The sequence below is a fragment of the Oryctolagus cuniculus genome, chromosome 19 (genome assembly GCF_051225735.1).
Source record: "Oryctolagus cuniculus isolate XC-2025 breed Fujian yellow rabbit chromosome 19, ASM5122573v1, whole genome shotgun sequence".
Lineage (NCBI taxonomy): Eukaryota > Metazoa > Chordata > Mammalia > Lagomorpha > Leporidae > Oryctolagus > Oryctolagus cuniculus.
This window is the reverse complement of record NC_142885.1, coordinates 6,160,255-6,183,014: the sequence shown is the minus strand read 5'-3', so window position 1 is coordinate 6,183,014 and position 22,760 is coordinate 6,160,255. Positions and strand designations below refer to the sequence as shown.

Below are 22,760 nucleotides of genomic sequence, written 5' to 3'. Positions count from 1 at the left end.
ACGTGGTGCATCAGGCTCCTCTGCGTGGGGCCGGGCCGTGGGGGGCCGCACCCCTTCCCCCCGTGGTACCTGGGTGGCTTTGGGAACAGAATGCCCCAGCTCTTAGCCGCTGGCCCCGTGCACCTCTTGGAATTTAGAGCCAGGCCCATGAAAGAGAAGGAGAATGAAGCAGTTCAGGTCCTCTGTGGCCTGGGGCAGGTGCAGGCCTGGGAGGGCCCCAGAGGCCCCACGTGCCCCCCCCCCGGGCATCACACACGCCCGCCCCGCCTCCTCCCTGCAGTTCTGGATCGTCCCCAGCATCCTTGGCAGCTCCAACCTCTACTTCTTGTCGGACGACGACTGGGAGACGCTCTCCGCCTGGATCTACGGCCTGGGCCTCTGCGGCCTCTTCGTGGTGTCCACCGTGTTCCACACCGTCTCCTGGAAGAAGAGCCACCTCAGGTGACCCCGGGGGCAGGGCACGGGCCCTGTCACAGCAGGGCCTCGGCGTCCCCTCCCCGGGCCACCCACATCGGTCCCCAGTTGCACTGGCAGGGTGAGCGGGAGCGCCCCTGACCATTGCAGTTTAGGTTTGTTGAGTTTTTATGATTGCGATAGAAGTCACACGGCATCAGCCCCTAAAGCCTGGTGGCTTCTTGTAACCACAGACATTTGCTATCTCAGCTTTGGGGGTCAGCGCTCCAGGAGTTTGCTGTGTGGCTCTGTCCAGGGTCCCACCAAGCCATCCTCTCGACCGGGGTCCCAGGCCCCACCCCCAAGGCTGCCCCTGCCCCTGGCTGGCCGGTTGGTGGCAGATGTTTGGGGACGCACGGGCCCTGCTTACGTGGTCCAGCCCGGGAATGCACGCTCCATTGTCTCCAGGGCCCCTGAGTTGACCCTGTTTGTTGTGTGACCCTGTTTGAGGTGTGCACGGGAACAGGAAGTGGGCACTCAGGTAGTCTGGGAGGCCAGCTGCCACGCTGGTCATACACTGGTCATACGCTAACGCTTGTACTGCTCACGCAGCCCGAGAGCCCTGTGGCTGTCTCAAACCATGAAGGTGGATTTGCAAACCACTCAGCGAGTGACTACCTGTGGGAGGGTAGCGTAGATAGCGTGGCTACTTCCCCTGTGCCGCACGGAACAAGCTTCGCGCACACCCCTCAACAGTGTGCCATTAAAACTGTAGAAATTATTTCTGGAATGTTTCTATTTCGTATGAGGGTCCTTCAAAACGTTTGTGGGAGAAAGGAATGAAAAAAATTTTATTTTGGTGCAAAATGAAATCCACACACAGGTTTGAAATCCATGCATACAAATTAAAAAAAAAATTTTTTTTTGCATATGAACTTTGTCCGGGCACCTCACATGCATGAATTTCAAATGTTTTTGCACCAGAATGAACTTTACGTTTTCTCTCCATTTGCCATGAACTTCCTGCAGTGTGTTCACGTGGATGGAGCGTTGCACTCTGCCCGCGAGGCAGACGACGCAGTCCACGGAGCGTGGAGCCCTCTTTGAGGGCAGCATCCAGTTTGCCAAGCACTTCTGATGCACGGTGCCAAGCATTAGCTTGCTTAGTCCCCACCACAGCCCCGTGCCCAGGCTGCTGGGGTGTGGTGGCTGGGATCCGGCTGGCTGCCGGTGCAGAGCCCAGGGCGATTCCTGGGGCACGTGGTTCTGTCCCTTTCGCATCTCCACAAGCCGCAGAACTGCCCCTTCCCCTGGAGTCCCTTGAAGAGCCGGCGCAGGGAACAGAAGTACGTTTCGTGGCTCGATTCGAGAGGAGGAGGATCGGGGCTGAGCCCTGCAGGAGGACCTCCCCCTCCCCGGGAGGGGGCGTCTCCATCCCACCCCCCTTACAGCTCGCGAGACGGAGGCCCAGGGTTGTGGCACCCGCTGGAGGCAAGCCAGCCCCAGCCCGGGGCCCCTCCGCCCCGGGGGCAGGCACCGTGGTGCACGGCCCGGCTCTGGGGATGCCGGCCCCACCCTGCCGCCCAGCCCTGACCACGGCTCTCTGTGTGCCCTAGGACGGTGGAGCACTGTCTGCACATGTCGGACCGCATGGTCATCTACTTCTTCATAGCGGCCTCCTACGCGCCCTGGTGAGTCCCGCCCCCAGCAGCCGCGGGAGGTGTGGTGCCCTCAACATCTGCACGTCTGTCTCTGAGCAGTGAGCACGCACGTTTGCTATTGGGTTTCTGCCCAAGGAGTTTTTTTTTTTTTTTTTAAGATTTATTTACTTCTTTGAAAGAGTTAGAGACACACACAGAGAGAGACAGAGATAGCTTCCGTCTGTTGGTCCCCAAGTGGCCACAACGGCTGGAGCTGGGCCAGGCCAAAGCCAGGAGCTTCTTCCGGGTCTCCCACGTGGGTGCAGGGGCCCCAGCACCTGGGCCATCTTCTGCTGCTTTCCCAGGCCATAGCAGGGAGCTGGATCGGACGTGGAGGAGCCGGCGCCCACGTGGGATGCCAGCGCTGCATAGGGGAGGTTTAACCTACGTCACAGCGCCGACCCCACCCAGGAAGGTTCCTGATGTTGTCAGTGCTGGAGTCTCTTCGTCATGTTAGCTTGTGAATGGGCTTCTTTGCCTTAATGGGGGTGGGGAAACTTTTTTTCTGCCCAGGGCATTTTAGATATTTGGATGTCATTCGCGGGCCACACAAAATCGTCAGCTTCAAAATGCACCTGCCAGAGGAGTATTGGACTCGGAGTCCCCCCCACGGCTGGCTCGGCAGGGCCGGGCCCAGTGATAAAGCCCCCAGGCCGTGGACACCCGGCCCCCCCCCGGCGGCTGCTTCGGGAAGGGTTTGACTGAGGTGCCACCGTGCGCACAGTCCCCGTGTCTGCCTCTGCCGGGTGCTCCCTGGCTGTAGCCAGCAGCGGGTCAGGAAACGAGACAAGACCGGCCCCTAGGGCGCCCCCTCGGCCCCCACCCCGCTGCGGTCATCACGCCCAGACCGAGTCACCGCAGCACAGCCCTGCCGGCCGCCGTCTCCCCGTCAGTGCCCTTGTTGCCTCATTCCTCTCGGGTTGCCTGCGGGAGTGCGGTCAGTGGTGCTGGGAGGGGAGATCCCGCACTCCCGCTGATGGGTGTTTGCGTGGCTCCTGTGTTGCCAGTGACCGTGGCCGGTGGCCTTGTGGACGTCCGTGCACCTGTGTGCAGGGCCAGGAGATCCGTTTCACCGGGTCCACCCTCGGCACAGGCTTTGCGACCGGACGTGGATGGTTTTGCGTTGGGGACTGGCTGGCAGCCGAGGTCTGGGCGGGGCTTCCTGTCCTGTGCAGGGGCCATGGCTGTGGCTGTGCAGGCCAGGGGGTTGCAGGTGGGTGGACGAGACATTTAGCAGCAAAGTCTGTGTGGCGGTGGCTGCCAGAGGGTGGAGAAAGAGGAGGAAAGACCAGGGCTTGGGGGACATCGGCCATTGCTGGCCGCCATCTCTCTGGGTGGGGGATTGTCAGGCACCTGCCCAGCAGAAGGATCGGGGTGACCCAGAACCTGCCTTCCTCCATGCCAACGAAACAGAGAACAGAGTTAAAATGCTGATGGGGCGTCCGTGGGGAGAGGAAGCCACAGCCAGCACCGTGCAGAGAAGCCAGAAGAGTGTGGGGTGCATGGAGCGGCAGGGGGGTGCGTCCCAACCCCCTGAACCTCCTTCTACACAGCCATCTGAGGGCTCCTGTCACCCACAGCTGCAGGGGGCCCCCGATCCTCCCTCTGTCCTCACTGGGGACAGGTGAGGGCTCCCTGGGGAGTCAGAGATGAGCCCGGCAGTAGGGTTGGCTGCAGGACCACAGGCTGAGGCTTGGGACTGCTTTATGCAGCTGGAGCCAGTTTTCAAATTACCTTCCCTGGTTGGTTCCAGGTGGAGGGCGGGGTAGGGGGTGGGAGGGATGGAGTGGGGTGTGTGAGAGACATTAAACAGCGCCCCCTGGCGTGCAGTTCCAGGGCTATTGCGCACACGCTTCCTGAGACGATGGTAGTGAAACAGCGCCCTCTGGTGTATGGCACTGGAAGCCGTTGCTTACACGTATCCTGCGAGAGCCCTGGTGGCTGTTGGGCACACTCATGGCTCACTGCTGGCTCATCTTCACGGCTTGGGGGAAGCTGGTGTGCAGCCCCATGCTGAGGGCAGCCTCCGGTCGTTGAGGTTGGACAGTGATGGACAGTGCGGGTCCAGGTTGTCCTGTATTCTAGTTCATGTCCCAGCTTTTCTCTGTCCCTAGTGCATTGAGTTGAAGACAGAGAGACAAGCACTGAGCTGGGCAGGAGGAGAGGAGGAGGTCACAGAGGCAGTGGCTCAGGCTGCCTGGTGCACTGCCCACGGCACCTTATGCCGGACATGGCGGAGACGCCGCTACGACTTTCCCACGGCTGACTTTGGGGAAGATGTGAGGTCATCACGCAGATGAAAGCGATAGGCAAGCACTGGGTCAGCGTGTGAATGAAAAGGTTTTGGGAGGGGGTTGGCGCGGTGGCGCAGTGAGTTAAGCCACCTGCAGTGCCGGCATTCCATATGGGCGCCGGTTCGAGTCCTGGCTGCTCCTCTTCCAATCCAGCTCTCTGCTGTGGCCTGGGGAAGCAGTGGAAGACGGCCCAAGTGCTTGGGCCCCTGCACCCACGTGGGAGACCTAGAAGACACTCCTGGCTTTGAAGAGCTCTCTCTCTCTCTGCCTCTCCCCCCTGTCTCTCTGTAACTCTGCCTTTCAAATAAATAAATCTTTAAAAAAAAAACAGCAAAAATTAAAACGGTAAGAAGTTCTGGGACAAAATGGCTTCAGGAGTAAAATCTAGCTGTTTAAGAGGAAGTCCTGCTCCTCTCCTCCTACACAATCCCGAAACGGTTAAGGGCAGCGGTGGGGGGTAGGACGCACCTGTGGCAAACAAAGCTGTGTGGGGTGGGTCGGCCCTGGGATAGACTGTGAGTGTTACAAACTGTGACAATGTACAACTACTGGGGTTCATGAAGGATGGGGCGTGGCTGGAGCAGGATGAAACAACAGAGTTCTATCCGGAGTTAGCTGACAATGGAAACATTTAAACACTTTTGAGATTTATTTTATTTATTGAAAGAGAAATCTTCTGGCCGGCGCCACGGCTCACTAGGCTAATCCTCCTTTTGTGGCGCCGGCACACCGGGTTCTAGTCCCGGTCGGGGCGCCGGATTCTGTCCCGGTTGCCCCTCTTCCAGGCCAGCTCTCTGCTGTGGCCCAGGAGTGCAGTGGAGGATGGCCCAAGTGCTTGGGCCCTGCACCCCATGGGAGACCAGGAGAAGCACCTGGCTCCTGCCTTTGGATCAGCGCGGTGCGCCGGCTGCAGCGGCCATTGGAGGGTGAACCAACGGCAAAGGAAGACCTTTCTCTGTCTCTCTCTCTCACTGTCCACTCTGCCTGTCAAAAAAAAAAAAAAAAAAAAGATTAAATGTGGGGGCTGGCTCTGTGGTGCCACGGGCTAGGCTGCCATTTGCGATGCCGGCGTCCCGTATCGGAGCACTGGTTTGGGGTCCTGACTGCTTTGCTTCAGGTCCAGCTTTCTGCTCATGTACAGGGACAGCAGTGGGTGATGGCCCGAGCACTTGGGCCCCTGCCGCCCATGTGGGAGACGTGGATGGAGCTCCTGGCTCCTGGCTTTGGCCCAGCCCAGCCGCAGCCGTTGCAGGCATTTGGGGAGTGAACCAGATTATGGAAGCTCTCTGTCACTTTCTGTTAATCTCTCAAATAAAAAGAACAAATCTTTAAAAACATTAAATCTAACAGTTTCAGTTAAAAATGGCAGGTGTGTGGTTTGATTCCCACCCCTTGCCCTCTCCTTCACCCCACCCCATCCCTGGCTCCGCTCCTCTGCCCTGCCCGTCTGTGCTGTGCCCAGCCCCCTGCCCACGGGCTTCCCGACACTCTTGGAAAGATGCCCGGCCCGGTGTGCACCGATGCTCCTGGGGTATTTATTTGCCGATGAGCTGGGGTATCTATTTGCCTTTAGACCGAACTTGCCTGTGATGGCAATCAGATTCAGCAGGGGTAGAAGATTTATGTAGCCGATCTCATTCAAGGAACTTACTCCAGAGCGAGGTTAGAGGGCTTCCTTTCCCCACCCCTCAACTGTCCCGTTCCAGACAAACCCAGTCAAGACTGGTATTGTACGTGTGTCTCCACGTGCACAGATAATAAAATCGTAGGTTTGGGGCTCGTGCCCAGTCCCCAACGTCCAGCCGTGTAGGTGTTTGTCCATGTTGGAACAAGCAGGTGGTCCTATGTTTTCTCTTTTTCTGTCTTAATTCATCTGGGAGGCAGAGAGACAGGAAGTTCCCGTCAAACGCCGGTATCTGTCAGAGCTGGGAGCCGGGGCTCAGTCCAGTTCTCCCACAGGGGTGGCAGAGACGCAGCCGGCTGAGCCGTCACCTCCGCCCCCAGGGTCTGCATTGGCAGGAAGCTGGAGTCAGGAGCCGGAGCTGGGGGAGGACTCCGGTCCTGGGATGTGGGATGTGGGTGTCCCCAGTGACCAAGTGCCAGCCAGGTCTTCGTGTTTCTTAAACGGCTGACAATGTTCCAGAATCAGAAACTGTCCAGCGATTTGAACAAGGACAATGTAATATTGAGGATGATTGACAGGGGACTGACTAGTGAGGGTGACCGACATCCGTAAGGAATGGGGCCCGTGTTGTGGCGCCATAGGTTAAGCTGCTCCCTGCGATGGTGGCATCCCATATGGGTACTGGTTCAAGTCCCGGCTGCTCCACTTCAGATCCAGCTCTGTGCGAATGCACCTGGGAAGGCAGTGGAAGATGGCTCCTTTGTAAATCGGCTTGCTGGACTGAAAGTCCCTGGGGAGCCCTAAACTCCCGTGTGGGGCTGCAGGCATGGGCTGTGCTGCTGTTAGGGTACCTTAGTGGACAGGTGCAGCTTCCCAGTGCGGAAATATGTCTCTCTTTAGAGGCAGTGCCAGCCACGGGCACCAGGTGGCGCTGCGCAGCGCCCTCTACTGCCAAGACGCAACATTGCGCCTCCCCCAGGCCGGTTCTCTCAGGGCCCAGCTGGATTATTCTAGAGCCGGCCCAAGTGCAGAACGCGATCTGCAAGGCGGGCAAACTGAGGGCGGCCACAGGTGGGTCCTGACTTTATTTCCCCCTCGCCTCTGCTGTGGTTTTTTTTTTTTTTTTTTTTTTTTTTTTTTTTTTTTTTTTTTTTTGCTTTCTATTGCACTTTGTGAGTCGGGTCAGCCTGGGTCACTGAGTGACCCTAATTTGGGAGGACCGGTCGGCCACAGCTTCAGGTTGGAGGTGGTGGTTCAGGACTGGGGGCGCCGCACTCTGGCGAGTGTGGAGGCTGATCATGGCGGGGGTGGAGGAAGTCGCGGGGTGGGGTGGGGGGAGCCAGGACGCAGTGAGGGAGGGGTGGGGGAGAGCAGCGCTGGGCAGAGCCGGAGCTTGGAGACCGTCCACTCCTCGGCCATGGACGGGAGGACGTCAGGTCTAGACAGCTGCGAGAGGTGAGGGAGGCGAATCCTGCAGCGACCATAGCCGTCCCCTCAGTTTGCACCATTCCCCTGTGCTGGGAGACGTTCAGAGTCTCCCCGGGAGCTGCTTGAAAATTCAGTGAATTACTGTCAGCGTGGCGTGGTCTTGGACGCCAGCAGCCAACATCGTGCTGGCCAGCCGCACCCCTGCTGCTCCGCCCCCCCCCCCGGTTGCCACTTGAGGACTGGACTGGGACCGTGCCGCGATGCGCGATGAATGTCTTTATCCACATTTTTTTTTATAAAAAAGATCTATTTTATTTACTTGGAAGGCAGAGAGAGAGAGAGAGAGAGAGAGAGAGATCTTCCATCTGCTGGTTCACTCTCTAAATGGCTGCAACAGCTAGGGCTGGGCCAGCTCAGACTCCACCCGGGTCTCCCATGTGGGTGCAGGGGCCCAAGCACTTGGGCTGCCTTCTGCTGCCTTCCCAGGCACATTAGTGGGGAACTAGATCGGAAGCGGAGCAGCCGGGACTTGAGCCAGCTTAACCGCCCGTGCCACAGTGCATGTAAAGAGCCGTTTCCTTCGCTGCCATGTGCATAGGTTCCCAGACCATGTGCTGGTCCCAGGCCTTCCGGGTCAGGGACCCTGCCTGGCGATGGCTGGCTGGGTTTGTCGACTGCTCTGCCCGCCTCTGGGGGTGGTTTCCTGTGCAGGCCGCCCCTCAGGCGGTGCCCTGGGCACTCTCTGTCTCCCAGGCTGAACCTCCGGGAGCTGGGCCCGTGGGCCTCCCACATGCGCTGGCTGGTCTGGATCATGGCCTCTGTCGGCACGGTCTATGTCTTCTTCTTCCACGAGCGGTAAGTCCGGGCTGGGGGCCGGGGTGCCCCCTGATACCCCACTAGGGCCTCCTCAGTGCCTTTGGGCAGGTGGGGCCACACGGTGGCCCCGGAATCCCCGTGTTGAGGCCCGTGGATGGACACAGACACCTCCAGCTGGTGTGGCCACAGTTAAGAGCACCTTAGGTCTGTTGAACGGGAGCACCCATTATCCACCTGCCCTAGACGGTGATGGCAGATGACAGGGTAACCCAGGCTCTCCGCTCGCCGTCCTGCTGGGTGACGGCCGTGGGGAGAGACGCAGGGCTGGAGGAGCCGCAGGGAGTGACAGATGCCACCGCGGGTCCCTCCAGCACAGGGACTGTTGCTGCAGCAGCTCAGTGCTGTTCAGAGTGGCTGCTTGGGCCCTGTGGGGGAAAGGTGCTGGGATCGAATAGTAATGCCTGCCACGGGCTGAGTACCAGCAGTGCCCTTGTGCGTGCTAGGCCCGATGTTTGCCATCCCTGTTCCGGCTCGAGTGTGTCGCCCTACAGATGTGGACGCCGAGTCTTGGGGAGGGAGACACAGTGTCCACTCCGGTTAGGTGCAGCTGGGAGCGGCCCTCTGTGGAAGAGTCCCAGCCAGGGATCCCTGCCCGCCGTCTCCTCCCCGGGGCGGCGGTGCCGAGGCCCAGAGGCCGTGTGTCTTCCCGCCAGGTACAAGCTTGTGGAGTTGCTGTGCTACGTCGTGATGGGCTTTTTCCCCGCCCTGGTCATCCTTTCGATGGTGAGTACCCATCCCCCACCCCCCACTCCCCGCCTAGCAGCTGGCTGCTGGTGACCCGCAGTGCCCGAGCCATCTGTCAGACTGTCAAACCCTCTCATTTGTTTTATTTATAGATTTATTTTATTTACTTGAAAGGCAGAGCTAGAGAGAGAGAGAGAGAGAGGTGTCTTCCATCCACTGGGTCACTCCCCAGACAGCCACAACGGCTGGACCTGGGCCAGGCTGAAGCTTCCTCCTCGTCTCCCTCGTGGGTGCAGGGGCCCAAGCACTTCTACTGCTTCCCCAGGCGGTCAGCAGACAGCGGGATCAGAAGTGGAGCAGCCAGGACTTGAACCGGCGCCCATGTGGGATGCCAGTGTCGCAGGCGGTAGCTTTACCTGCCATGCCACAATTCTGGCCCCTGCTTTTAACTTTTTAATTCTTTATTCCTACTATGATTTCTCCTACAAGTGTCGCTCCCCCAGGGAGTAGCCAGTTGTCCCATTATCTCCCATTTGGAATGGCTCCTTTCCTTGTGGGTAAAAGTCATAGACCGGGCTCTGTGTCTGAGCGATGGCAGATCTCACCGATGGGCCTGTCTGGTTTTGTAAGGGGACCAAACCGCTCTACTTGTTGTAGCTTTCAGTGAATTTTTAAAAAAGATTATTTATTTATTTATTTGACAGTTAGAGTTACAGACAGTGAGAGGGAGAGAAAGAGAGAAAGGTCTTCCTTCCATTGGTTCACTCCCCCAAATGGCAGCTATGGCTGGAACTACAGCAATCCGAAGCCAGGAGCCAGGTGCTTCTCCTGGTCTCCCATGCGGGTGTAGGGCCCAAGCACTTGGGCCATCCTCCACTGCCCTCCCGGGCCACAGCAGAGAGCTGGCCTGGAAGAGGAGCAATCGGGACTAGAACCCGGTGCCCATATGGGATGCTGGCGCCGCAGGCGGAGGATTAGCTAAGTGAGCCACGGCGCCGGCCCCGACTTTCAGTGAATTTCCACACTTGGCAGTGAGATCCCCGTTTTGCCTCCTGTTCAGCAGTCTCCCTGTGATTTATTTTTGCAGATGACCTTTTTGCCTCTTGATGTTTGATCTTATTTAAATAGACATTTTAACATTATGTGTTTTGCACTGCAGCATATCCACGTGGGGGAAATACGTATTACAAAACCATCTGCGTGGGTTTCCAATGTTTTTGTGAAAACAGAGTCTATCTTTTAATCCCGTTTTCCATGCACGTTTTGAGTAGCCTTCTATGTGAATTTGAATTACGTCTTCAGTGCAGGAAATCAGCCGTGTGTGGAAACGTCATCTGTCAACCTCCTCCCCCAGTGAGATTTCCTGGCTGCAACCACCATTGACAGTTTGTTTCTTGCGTGTCTTTTCCCTGTTTAAAGAATTTTATTCATCCACTTGAAAAGCACAACAACAGAGAGAGAGAGAGAGAGAGAGAGAGAGGGAGAAGGAGGAAAGGAGGGAGGGAGGGAGGGAGGGAGGGAGGAAGGGAGAGAGAGAGAGAGAGAGAGAGAGAGAGAGAGAGAGGTTGATTTTCCATCCCGTGGTTCACTCCCCAAATGGCCATGTCAAAGCCAGAGAGAGAGAGAGAGAGAAGGAGGGAGAGAGAGAGAGGGAGGGAGGGAGGGAGGAAGGGAGGAAGGGAGAGAGAGACAGAGGTTGATTTTCCATCCTGTGGTTCACTCCTCAAATGGCCATGTCAAAGCCAGAGAGAGAGAGAGAGAAAGAGAGAGAGAGGGAGAGGGAGGGAGGAAGGGAGGGAGGGAGGGAGGAAGGGAGAGAGAGAGAGACAGAGGTTGATTTTCCATCCTGTGGTTCACTCCCCAAATGGCCATGTCAAAGCCAGAGAGAGAGAGAGAGAAAGAGAGAGAGAGAGGGAGGGAGGAAGGGAGGGAGGGAGGAAGGGAGAGAGAGAGAGACAGAGGTTGATTTTCCATCCTGTGGTTCACTCCCCAAATGGCCATGCCGAAGCCAGAGAGAGAGAGAGAGAGAGAGAGAAGGAGGAAGGGAGAAGGAGGGAGGGAGGGAGGAAGGGAGAGACAGACAGACAGAGGTTGATTTTCCATCCTGTGGTTCACTCCCCAAATGGCCATGCCGAAGCCAGAGAGAGAGAGGGAGGGAGGGAGGGAGGGAGGGAGAGAGAAGGAGGAAGGGAGGGAGGGAGGGAGGAAGGGAGAGACAGAGGTTGATTTTCCATTCTGTGGTTCACTCCCCAAATGGCCATGCCGAAGCCAGAATCTAGGAGCTTCATCCGGGTGTCCCACGTGGGTGGCAGGGACTCAGGTACTTGAGCCAATACCTGCTGGGTGCGTTAGCAGGAAGCTGGATCGGAAGAGGAGGAGCTGGGACTTGACTGGGGCTGCAGGGATGTCCCACACGGCAGCTTTGTCCACCTGTTGTGCCGCACTGCCCGCCTCTCTTTCCCATTTGAAAAAAGTCGTCTGGTTCTCTTCTGCAAATGCACCATGCTCGCTCACCTCCCTGGTGCGGTGACGTGGGCATTTTCTGTGACTGCCACACGGGGGCGATGTGTCCCTGGGCGAGCGCTGTGCGCAGGACACTGGACAGTGCAGGGAAGACTCTGGGTGGCCCCAGTTTGCTTCTTAGGTGAGTTATACTCAGTCACACGCTCTTGGGGACCCAGTGACGTGCACCGAGACACCGCGGAGCCGTCACACAGACCGAGGGGCACGCGAGTGCGCGGGACGAGGAAGTCGCCTTGCAGAGTGGCAGGGAGGGTCCGAGCCCACTCAGCTAAAACTGATTGGCTCCGTGCAAATAAATGCACGAAGTGCGTTTGTGTGCGCTGAGTGCAGAGAGGATTCCGGAAGGATTCTGTGCAATGCTGCGCGTGGCGGCTCCCCCAGGGAGTTGGGGCAAGGGGGCTCGTCACCCCGCCTGGTCCCCTCCTGTTCTGCTGGGCTCGTGTAGTGCTTAGGTCGGCCACGGCTACTTCACAGCATTTTACTTTCTGTTTTGTTTCCTCTAAGATTTTTTTTTTTTTTTTGCCATGGACACGTGTTATTTTGGTTTTCCATTTCAGAAATAGATAGATAGATAGATAGATAGATAGATAGATATAGGTAGATGAATGGATAGATAGATAGATAGATAGATATTCTACCTGTTGGTTCACTCCCCACGTGGGGAACTCAATCCAAGTCTCCCATAGGGTGGCAGGAACCCAGTCACTGGAGTCGTCACAGCTGCCCCCCAGGGTCTGCTTTAGCAGGGAGCTGGAGTCAGAAGCAGGAGTGGGAAACAAACCCAGGCGCTCTGCTCTGTGACATCGTGGCTGCCCAATGCCTGCTGCTTTCCCATGGGGCCAAGAAGTGTACAACATAGCGTGTACCACCACAGCGTGATGTTCAGTGTACACTTCGGGGACATTGGGCACATGCATTTTGCTTATTCATGTATTTATTTGATAGGCAGAGTGATGGAGAGGTAGAGAGAGGTCTTCCACCCGCTGATTCACTCCCCAACAGGCACACAACAGCTGGGGATGATCCAGACCAAAGCCAGGAGCCAGCAGCTCCATCCGGGTCTCCCACGTGGGTGCAGGGGTCCCAGCACTTGGGCCGTCCTCCACTGCTTTCCCAGGCGCGTTTCCCAGAGCTGGATCAGAGGTGGAACATCCGGGAACCTAACCTGCGCTCCAGTATGGTGGCTTTGCCCGTGGCACCCTGACGCCGGCCCCACGTTCACATTGTTGCGCTCCCGTCAGCGCCGTCCGCCTCCGGAACCTTTTAGTCTTTGCAGGTTACAAGCACAAATCCTTTGTTCTGCTCCCAGCCCCGGTGACCAGCCTGCTCCTCATCGTCCGGTGCAGTTGAGGCCCCGAGGGTCTTGAGTGGTAGAACGGGGGTCTCAGAGGGGGTCTGTGCTGTGACTGAATTCTCCCGCCGCTCCCTATGGTGGCAGGCGGGAGAGTTTTGCGAGGTGGCCCCGAGCCTTGGCTCACGTTTTGTGTCTCCATTCTTCCCTTCATGCCCCCGGGGTTGCTTCTTCCTTCTGTCTCCCGGGAGGAATGCTACTGTGAGTGTGGGTGTGCAGATGGCCCTGTGAGTCCCTGAGTTGAATTCTTTGGGCGTGTCCCAGACGGGCTGCTTTTCAGAAAAGATAAGAAGCCAGGGCCGTTGTAGTGGCGTAGGGAATAAAGCTGTTGCCTGTGGTGTCGGCATCCCATAGGGGCACCAGTTCTAGTCCCGGCTGCTCCACTTCCGATCCAGCTCTCTACTATGTCCTGGGAAAGCAGTGAAGATGGCCCAAGTCCTTGGGCCCCTGCACCTGCATGGGAGACCCAGAAGAAGCTCCTGGCTTTGGATTGGCACAGCTCCAGCTGTTGCAGCCTTTTGGGGAGTGAACTAGCGGATGGAAGAGCCCTCCCCCCCAACTCTGCCTTTCAAAATAAATAAATAGAAAGAAGCGGAAAAGCCACAGAGATACTCTGAGATTCTGACGGAGCACGTGACGTCTGAGCATAGGTCAGGGGAGAGGTGCTGACACCGCGAGGCTCCGAGCCAGGAGCTCTGGGTCAGCACTGTCTCCTGCGTGTCCTGCGGTCTGGGTGGCTGGGGAATGGCTGACTGTCCCCCCAACCCCGTGACCCAGGCCCCGCCCTTGTCCTTGCCCACAGCCCAACACTGAGGGCATCTGGGAGCTGATGACCGGCGGCGTCTTCTACTGCCTGGGCATGGTGTTCTTCAAGAGTGACGGCAGGATCCCCTTCGCCCACGCCATCTGGCACCTCTTTGTGGCGCTCGGCGCCGGCACCCACTACTATGCCATCTGGAGGTACCTCTACCTGCCCAGCTCCCTGCAGACCAAGGTGTCCAAGTGAGGTGGCCCAGACGCCACATGCCCTCGGGCTCCTGGATGCCGCAGGCGTTCCGGAAACCCCAGCTGGAGGAGCTTGGTGCCTCGGCCTGACCGCCCCTCCGGGGGTGCAGGGCAGCGGGGTGGGGAGTGGGGGGTGTCTGGATGGGGCCGCGTTCGCTTCTAGTGGCAGCCGGACTGCCCCTGGGGTCCCCAGGGAGAGGGTGGGCACTTAGTCGTTGCACAGAGGAGAGTAACCCTGTAACGCGTTTGTTTTAGACCAGTGTTTACTAACCACAACCAGCACCCACATACTCAGAGAAGGGGGCAGGACGGGCCAAGATGGGCTGCTCTCAGGGTCCCGGGGACCCTCGGTGGGGGGAGGAGGAGCCTGCTGGAGAATCGTCCTCTGTTCCAGAAAGGTGAATGTCCGCAACCTGGGCAGACATCACCAATCAATCGCAGCCCATGTGAGGCGCCGGGATTCTTTGCAATCCAGTGGTCTAGGCAGCCACTGGCGATGCACTGGGCCCTGGTGATGGACCCTCTGTGCCTCTCCCGGCTGGGGAGCCGTGAACAAGGGCAGGTGCAGCTGCCTTGGGGTTGGTTCTGGCACATCCCAGGCCACAGCAGGGCTCCTCCACCTGCAGTCCCATGCGTCCAAGCCGCCGCTCAGTCGTCGTCCACGCACATCCCCCAAACCAGCGGCCTCTGAGCTGGAGGGGCTTTCGGGCTAGGTTTTGGGTTCCATCCCCTGGGCACGCACGTGTAAGTGTGAGCGCTCACCAAGTGTCTCCCGCCAGCTGGGGTCAGGGTTGGAGGGCGGGGGGGGGGGGGGCGGGCTGGAGAGAGGACTTGACCTGGGCGGGAGCTCCGACTCAGGAAACCTCCCGAGGAGTGGCACCATGCTGGGCCGAGATAGGAGTCGCACCATCCCGAAAGACAGACGAACGGACGCTGATGGGGGCTAAGTGGGTGGCTGGGCTGGTGCTCCGTGTCCTGTGCATTTGACCTTGCCTGTCCCCAAGTCAGCCTGTGCCCTGCCCCTCATCAGGTGTCAGTCCCTTTGCTGGGGACCGGGTTCACCCCTTTACCCACCAAACTCCTGCTCATCCTTCAAAGCCCAGCTCAGACATCCGTATCCAGGAACTGCTGGCTCCTCTGTTTCCTGTCACTCCCCATGCTTCCCCACACCGTGGCTCAGAGCCCCGTCCTTTGTCCTCCCTGGAGGGATGGACTGTGTCTTGTTAGACCGGAGATCAGATCCACAACCCCTGTTGGAGAGAGCTTGGGCCGGTTTCTTAACTTCTCTGGGCCTCAATGCCTTGTGCTCGGAGATGCAGGAGAACAAACAATGATGCCCAGCCTGCACTCGGCAAGCACCCCCTGATAATGATAACACTTTTTCAGAAGTCTCAGTCAAAGGAATGAATCACTAATGGTGGAACTGCCCGCTTTGGACAGGTTGGTGAGGGCAGCGGAAGCCTGCTTGGTCTCCGTGGCACCTGGGGGTCTCCTCCTGGTTAGGACGGCACTGCTGGGGCAGGGTGAGCGGCGGACGGTGGTGAGGGAGGAAAGGGGTTGAAGGTAGGAGGAGGCGGGAGCAAGGGGAAGACGCTCACTGGGGAGACGTCTCTGTGAGGCGCAGGGCAGGGCCTGCCGGGGCCGGGCCAGCACAGGTTCGAATCCACACGGGAGAGCGGGGCCACCTCCCCAGCTGGACAGGAATGTGGGGGCAGGGCGTCAGGGCTGGGCCCGCAGGGGAGGGGCAGGCTGGGAGGTGAGCCTGGTGGGAGTTTCTAAGCCGTCTTGGTGGGCCAGGGCCTGGCGCGCTCACGGCAGTCCTGGGTTTCAGCCTGCAGCCTTTTCTTCCCGCTGTGCCCTGACGTCCCGGGCGGGGCTTGCAGCAACAGGTGCAGGAAGCTGGGGGAGGCGGAGTCCTGGTGCCTGCCTGTCTTGGAGCTGGGTTTTCACAGATGCCTTGTCCCCTGATGGTCACGGCCTCCTGCATGGGGTCGGGGGTCACGCGGAAGTTCCCGTCCAGGGAGACTCGGTGACTTCCTCCAGGGTTCCCAGCTTAGCAGACAGCACTGGCTGATGCCCAGGTGTCCTGCTCTTGGCCAGACCCACTGCTTCCAGGAAAGCCCACGCCCCCGAGGTGGTCCCCTAGAGGGAAAAGCTGAGCTGAAAAATAATTAGTTAATTAAAAAACAAACAAACAAACCGCGAAAGGCCTGGTGTGTAGCATTGCTACGGTCCTGGTTCAGACGCTCCAATTAAGGCTGGGCTCGGGCCTCCTACACGGAGCAGTGCGCACACTCTGCCCCAGCAGCCCCGACTGGCCACGTCCAGCACTGCTGCCCCACCCCCACCCCCGTCCCCAGCTGTCGCTGGGCCTGGAGCCCCATGCAGGCTGGGGGTGTGACTGACTGACAGGCTTGGGAGCTGTGTTTAAAAAAAAAAAGGTCCATTTTCACTGATTGGTAGGCAGAGAGGTTGAGTAACTTGTCCAGGGGCACACAGCCATAAGTGGCCGCCACCCTGCCGTCTGCCAGTTCTGCCGCTGGCAGCTGCACCTCAGGGCCCCGGGACCGTGGGTGCGAGCCGTGGACAAGAGGCTGGGCTCCACGTGGCCGGCACAGCCCTTCCTTGAGGCCACTCGCGAGGCTTCTGGCCTGGGGGCAGGAGACGCCCGCTGAGGACCTCATGACCCACAGGTGGCCGGTGCATGTGGTTCCTTTGTCCCGGGTTCCCGGAGTGCAGTGTGGCTGGCAGAAGGGCAGGGGGCTCTGGGGCGTTTTGGGAAAGGCTGAGATGGGAAGTGGGGGATGCAGGAGCTGCTGACACCTTCTCCTCCCTGGGCTTCCACCTGCCCAGCCGTACAGGGAGTTGAGTTGCCCGTCCACCTGCACGCTGGGCACCCCAGGGGGAGGGCAGAGCCCAGAGCGGAGGCCCCGGGGGAGGGTGGAAGGTGCGGCCCCCCCTCCCGGCTACTCCCAGGAGCAAAGCTGAGCTGGCCCTGCACGCCCCTCCCTCTGATCCGCACCCCGTAACTAAAACTGGGGCGTCCCAACAGGTAGGGCGGTGGCAGCTGTGGTCTGGAGGTGTTCAGTCCACACTGTGGCCGATGGCTGTGGGCGGCTACTTTAGTCCCTTCCTACAGTCCCACCCACACATTTCGCCATGGGGCGGGGAGTGGGGGGTGGCCGCCGGGCTGGCCAGTGCAGGCACAGACTTGGGCCGTTGCGACTGAAGAGTGTGCTGGGCTGTCAGGCCGGGACTCCATGACCCATTGGTCCTGGGGTCCCTTTGTATCCCTACAAGTTACTGAGGGCATCAGTGGGCTGTGGGTGGGCTCCATCTGTAGCCGTCTGTCCTATCAGAAGTGAATGCTAAGAATATGTGGACATCTAGTGCTTTGAGAAAGAGAGCACACCCATTAGAGGCTCATAGAGGGTACCCATCTTTCTATAGAAACCAACGGTTTCTCCAAGCAAGATGAATTCACGTCCAGTGAATTTTGGCCTTGAAGGAGACTGGACGCCCCTCTGCCTTTACTTGGGGCTGCTGTGACTTTGCGTGTCCGGCCGCCTCTGGGGAAAGCCATAGTCCAGGGGCTGAAGGCTGAGAGGGAGAATGACACGTGACCTCACCCTGTTACGATGGAGAGAGTTAGGCCTTGTGAGCCCCCCAGGGAGGGTGCTGGGGCCCCCCCGGACACCCAGCTCAAAGCCTGTGGGGCACCGCTGTCCTAGAAGGGTCTCCCCCTGCAGCTTGGGGCTGGCTGTGCCCCAGCAGCGCTGCTGTCACAGACCGGGACCACGCACAGTAGCCGCATTGGCTCCCGTCAGCCAGACCCAGGCACTTGGGCAGGGTGACAGGCAGGGCGCAGTGGGTCTGAGTGCCACCAGGAGGCATGTCCCCGGTGGGCCTGCAGCACAGGGCCCCGGAGTGACAGGAGGATGAGGCGGGGCCGGGGGCACAGCAGGCCCTACGATGAGACGTTCCCGTGTTGGGGAGGGACCCTGGGGCCCTCCCGCGAGGGCCAGCTTTCTTTAACAGAGAAAGTTTTCCATTCAAGCCATGCATGGCTGCTCATGGCCGTGCTCTGTGGATAGTATTGTACCTCCTGATATAGACACTTTCTCCTACTCTCTTTTAAAAAATGTGTTTTATTTATTTGAAAGAAAGTTACAGAGAGAGGTAGAGCCAGAGAAAGAGAGAGAGGTCTTCCATTCACTGGTTCACTCCCCAAATGACTGCAATGGCCAGAATTGAGCTGATCCAAAGCCAGGAGCCTCCTCCAGGTCTCCCACATGGGTGCAGGGGCCCAAGGACTTGGGCCATCTTCTACTGCTTTCCCAGGCCACAGCAGAGAGCTGGATCAGAAGTGGAGCAGCTGAGACTCAAACCGGCCTCCATGTTTGATGCCGGCACTGCAGGCTGGGGCTTTAACCCGCTGTGCCACAGTGCTGGCCTCTCTCGTACTTTTAAAATAATTTGTATTTCTTTATCTTCACTTTATTTGAAAGGCAGAGAGAGAGAGAGAGAGTCTTTCATCCTTGGGTTCACTCTCCAGATGGCCCCAGCAGGGCAAGCGTGGGCCAGGCAAAAGCTAGGAGCCTGGATCTCCATCCTGGTCTTTCCTGTGGGTGGCAGGGGCCGGAGCACTTGCGCCATCACTGGCAGCATTCCCAGGGGGCTCGTGAACAGGAAGTGGACTCAGAAGCCGAGCAACCAGGTGTTCAAGCAGGCCCTCCGGTCCGGGATGCAGGCATCCCAAGCAGTGTTTTAACCACTGTGCCAAACACCCACCCGGGTCCCACTTAAAACGTCTGGACGTGTGCTCCGCGTGTGTGCCCGCACACAAGCCGTCTGTGGAGTGGCGTTGTTGCCCGTAACTGCAGATCCTCCGTAGGCGCCGTGTGTTACCCACCGCCATGTGGGTGCTGGCTGGGGAATAATGACAAGGATACAGAGCCTGCTTCCGGAGTATCTGTGACCACGGTTGGCTGGGCGCGCAGAAGCGGTGCCCAGGGCTTCCGAGTTCTGCCTGTGTCCGGGGGCTCCCTTGCGTTCAGCGTGTCTTCCGTGGGCCGTGTTAAGGAGGTTAGCTCGGTCGGGCCTCCCTCTGCCTGTGCCCCCAGTCGCGGCCTCTGGACGGACGGTTCCCCACGGCTGTCATCGTCCCCGTCCGTGGGGACAGTCTGCAAGGTATAGGTGTGGAGAGGGCAGGCAGGCCATGCGTGTACCAGGCCTGATCTGCTGGCTGCACAGGGGGCCACATCCCATCCCATGCTGCACTGGGGGAAGGCGGTGGGTGGGGTGTGGTCCCCTGGGGACTGATTCTTAGAATCTCAGGATCCTTGTGCGTGTTGACACCACGGCACTGCCAGGTGCTGCAGACGGGAGCTTCGTAGGTTTGGGGTGCTGGCTCACCCGCGTGCCACTGCCTGTGCCCCAAGCTCCCTAGCCTGCACCCCCTCCCCTGTTTTTATTGGTGTAACAGGAAGTGACCTCACTTCTCCCCTCAAACCTGTCCAGATGAAACTACCGTTTCCGTATTCCAGGGGGAAGCCCAGGCTGCTCTAAGAAATTAAGTGACTTGCCCAAGGTCATCCAAGGTCACGACCCCTGGGTGTCACATCTTCCACTTTCCACACCCCCAGGTGGCTGAGGCCTGGGACCGCACGTAAAGCCCCAGCTCCCCAGGGTCCCCCAGGTGGCCCTGTCTCCCACTGCCACGGCCCTGATTCTGTCATCACTGTCTGAGCTCCCAGGGTCCCCTTGGTGGATGGGGGCACTCTGCCCAGCAGCCCGTGGCCCTGAGCCCTGGGCACGCCCTTTGCTGTGAGGCAGACAGCTGTCGCCTCCAGCACCCACAAGGTAAAGGGGCAGCATTTTTTGGAAAATGAGGTGACTGTTTGTATCCGTCTTGCACAGGGCGTCAGGGTCCAGGGGTCTCTGTGCCCACACAGCCCTGAACTTGCAGTGAGAGCTCGCTCCTGGCGAACCCGGCCTCGGGCTCGGGGCATCTTGCCTGGATGTGCTGGGAGGAGGGGAGGGGCCGCCTCGGGGCAGAGCTCACCTGTGGGTCGGGAGCCGTGCCCGCTCAGTCACCTGGGACAGGCCCTGGGCACTCTGTGACCCCTGTGTGTTAGGGCGGTGTCTTCCAAACCTTCTTGGTTAAGACCGGGCTAAGAAACACGCCGTGCACTGTGATTCCAGCCCCAGGGCCACTGCGTCTGCCTCCCCTCCCAGCCTGCAGCTGGTCAGTTAGCCGGGACCCAGACACCCTGGACCCGGCGGGCTGCTCCCCACTCTGCAGGCCCCACCACAGGGTGCTGGCACCTTCTGTGTCTTTGTGGGCCCCTTGCTGACTCACAGAGCTGGCCCTCCGGCTGTGCCCCTGGCGGTGGAAGGACCAAGCCAGCTCTCCCCATGCACCAGGGCTCAACCCCAAGACCTAAGCGCCTTGCCCACCCCTAAGACCAGCACTGTGGGGTCAGGGCTGTAACGTGGAACCGGGGTGGGAGGGAGGGGGGTGCAGACATGCAGGCCGCAGCACCCTCCCATCTTGGCCTCCACGTCTCTTCCCTCCCCGATCTTAGCACCTTTTCAACTTGCTGGCTGCAGCCCACTAAACTGGCTTTACGACCCAGAACCCTAAAATCTGGGGACTCTTCCTGGTGGTCCGCTCCGGTCGCAGGGGCCCGGCTTCCTGCTCGCCGTTGCTGGCAGGAGTCAGCATGGTGCCATCTCTCGGGAGTCTGGGTGCTGCTGGCTCACGCGGGGCCGGGTGCAGAGGAAGAAACTGGGAGTTTGCAAAAATCCAATTCCTGAGGACCCTGACCCCGCTGAGGAGCACAAGACTGGCTTTTGGGGTCTTTTGTCCTGGCCGTGGCCCGGCGTCCTGCGGACTCTTGGGGCTGGGTGGTCACAGAGACTTGGGGGTAGGGGGGAGGGCGGCAGTGCACCTGAGTGGGAGCTGGGAGAAAGGAAGCATCGGCTCCGGTGCCTCCGCCAGCCACCTGCTGCCCGGGCTCTGGCTTCATGCTGAGCGCACCGCCGGCTGCCCCTGTTTACAGCACCAGCAGTGTTGCCGCTCACGGCCTCGCTCTGTGCGCGCAGCAACGTGGACCTGTGGCATCTGCAGTGTGTGACAGTGGCCTTTGCGGCACGACTTTGGAAACCGCGTCCTGCTGGTATTGGACCCTTTCTGTGTTTGCGAAATGGCGATTTTGTATTAACTCAGCCTTTGATACACATTTGTATTGAGAAGAATAATCCTGTGAACACCAGTTTCTAAGAGTAGCAAAAACCTAAATAAAGGAAAACTCAACATGTCTCATTGTCTTTTTATTTATTATTGTTTTAAAGATTTAAGTATTTGAAAGGCAGAGTGACAGAGACTGAGACACACACACACACACACACACACAGAATCTTCCTTCCACTGGCTCATCCCCAAATGGCCTCAATAGCCAGGACTATACCAAGCTGAAGCCAGGAGCCCGGAGTTTCTTCCGGGTCTCCTACATGGGTGCAGGGGCCCAAGCACTCGGGTCATCTGCAGCTGCTTTCCCAGGAGCGTTAGCAGGGAGTTGGGTTGGAAGTTTGAGCAGCTGGGACTCGAACCGGAGCCCTTAAGGGATGCTGGTGACACGGGTGGCGACTTTATCTGCTATGCCACAATGCCAGACCCTGAATAATGAATTAGTCTTCTTAAAAAACATTTATTTACTTACTTATCTGTAAGGCAGAGATCGAGATCGTCACCTGCTGATTTCACTCCCCAGATGCCCCCAACAGCTAGGGCTGGGCAAAGCCAAAGCCAAGAGCCAGGGACTTACCTGGGTCTCCCACATGGGTGCAGGGGCCCAAGGACTTGGGCCATCTTCCACTGCTTTCCCAGTCCATAGCAGAGAGCTGGATCGTAAGTGGAACAGCCGGGACTTGAACTGGCACCCATATGGGATGCTGGCTCTGCAGGCGGTGGCTCTACCCACTATGCCACAGCACCAGGGCCCCTGGCAGCATCTTAACCCTTGTGTCAAATGCCTGCCCCAAGCCAGACTGTTTTTATCAGAATATAAGGATACTTTTTTTTTTTTTGACAGGCAGGTGGATAGTGAGAGAGAGAGACAGAGAGAATGGTCTTCCTTTTGCTGTTGGTTCCCCCTCCAATGGCCACCACGGCCGGCGCGCTGTGGCCGGCGCACCGTGCTGATCCGGTGGCAGGAGCCAGGTGCTTCTCCTGGTCTCCCATGGGGTGCAGGGCCCAAGCACTTGGGCCATCCTCCACTGCACTCCCTGGCCACAGCAGAGCTGGCCTGGAAGAGAGGCAACAGGGACAGAATCCGGTGCCCCGACCAGGACTAGACCCGGCGTGCCAGCACTGCAAGACAGAGGATTAGCCTATTGAGCCACGGCACCGGCCCGTTTCTGCCATATTCCACGGACTGCAGGGCTGGGAATGCAGGCCCCCGCGTCTGATGGAGCCTTGGGGAGTGTGGGCTGAGCTGCCTGGGACAGTGGCATCTCGTACGGGAGCGCTGGTGGGAGCCCCGGCTGTTCATGCCCCTGGGAAGACAACAGAGGATGGCCCAGGTACTTGGGAGACCTGGAGGGAGCTCCTGGCTCCTGGCTTGAGCTTGGCCCAGAACTGGCCATTTGGGGAGTGAACCAGTGAATGAACAATCTCTCTGTCTCTCTGTCATTCTGTCTTTCAAATAAACCTTTTTTTTAAAAAAGGGGTGTGATGAGATCTGTACCGGTGTGGCTCTCTTTGGGAACTTCAGCCTGCCACACGCTATCACCCACTCTTGCTATTTTCTACCTTTTCTGCTTGCACATCTTCTGAGTTCATTTTTGATATTCAGTAAAATAAAAATCATGTACGTTCA

The 22,760-nt window shown here is 58.7% G+C and overlaps 1 protein-coding gene across 3 annotated transcripts in view; it reads left to right on the top strand.

The window, feature by feature from the left end:
* MMD2 (monocyte to macrophage differentiation associated 2) overlaps positions 1-21,201 on the top strand; it is a 46,608-nt gene extending 25,407 nt beyond the window's left edge. For 2 of the 3 annotated variants that reach the window (XM_002723068.5, XM_089320851.1), the window contains exons 3-7: positions 281-441; positions 2,010-2,084; positions 8,193-8,294; positions 8,969-9,038; positions 13,676-21,201. In XM_002723068.5, the coding sequence (XP_002723114.1) occupies positions 281-441; positions 2,010-2,084; positions 8,193-8,294; positions 8,969-9,038; positions 13,676-13,879 (612 nt within the window). In that variant the 3' untranslated portion in view covers positions 13,880-21,201. The remainder of the gene's footprint in view (positions 1-280; positions 442-2,009; positions 2,085-8,192; positions 8,295-8,968; positions 9,039-13,675) is intronic. The other variant, XM_089320852.1, reaches the window with a different exon arrangement.
* The last annotated feature ends 1,559 nt before the right edge of the window (positions 21,202-22,760 follow it).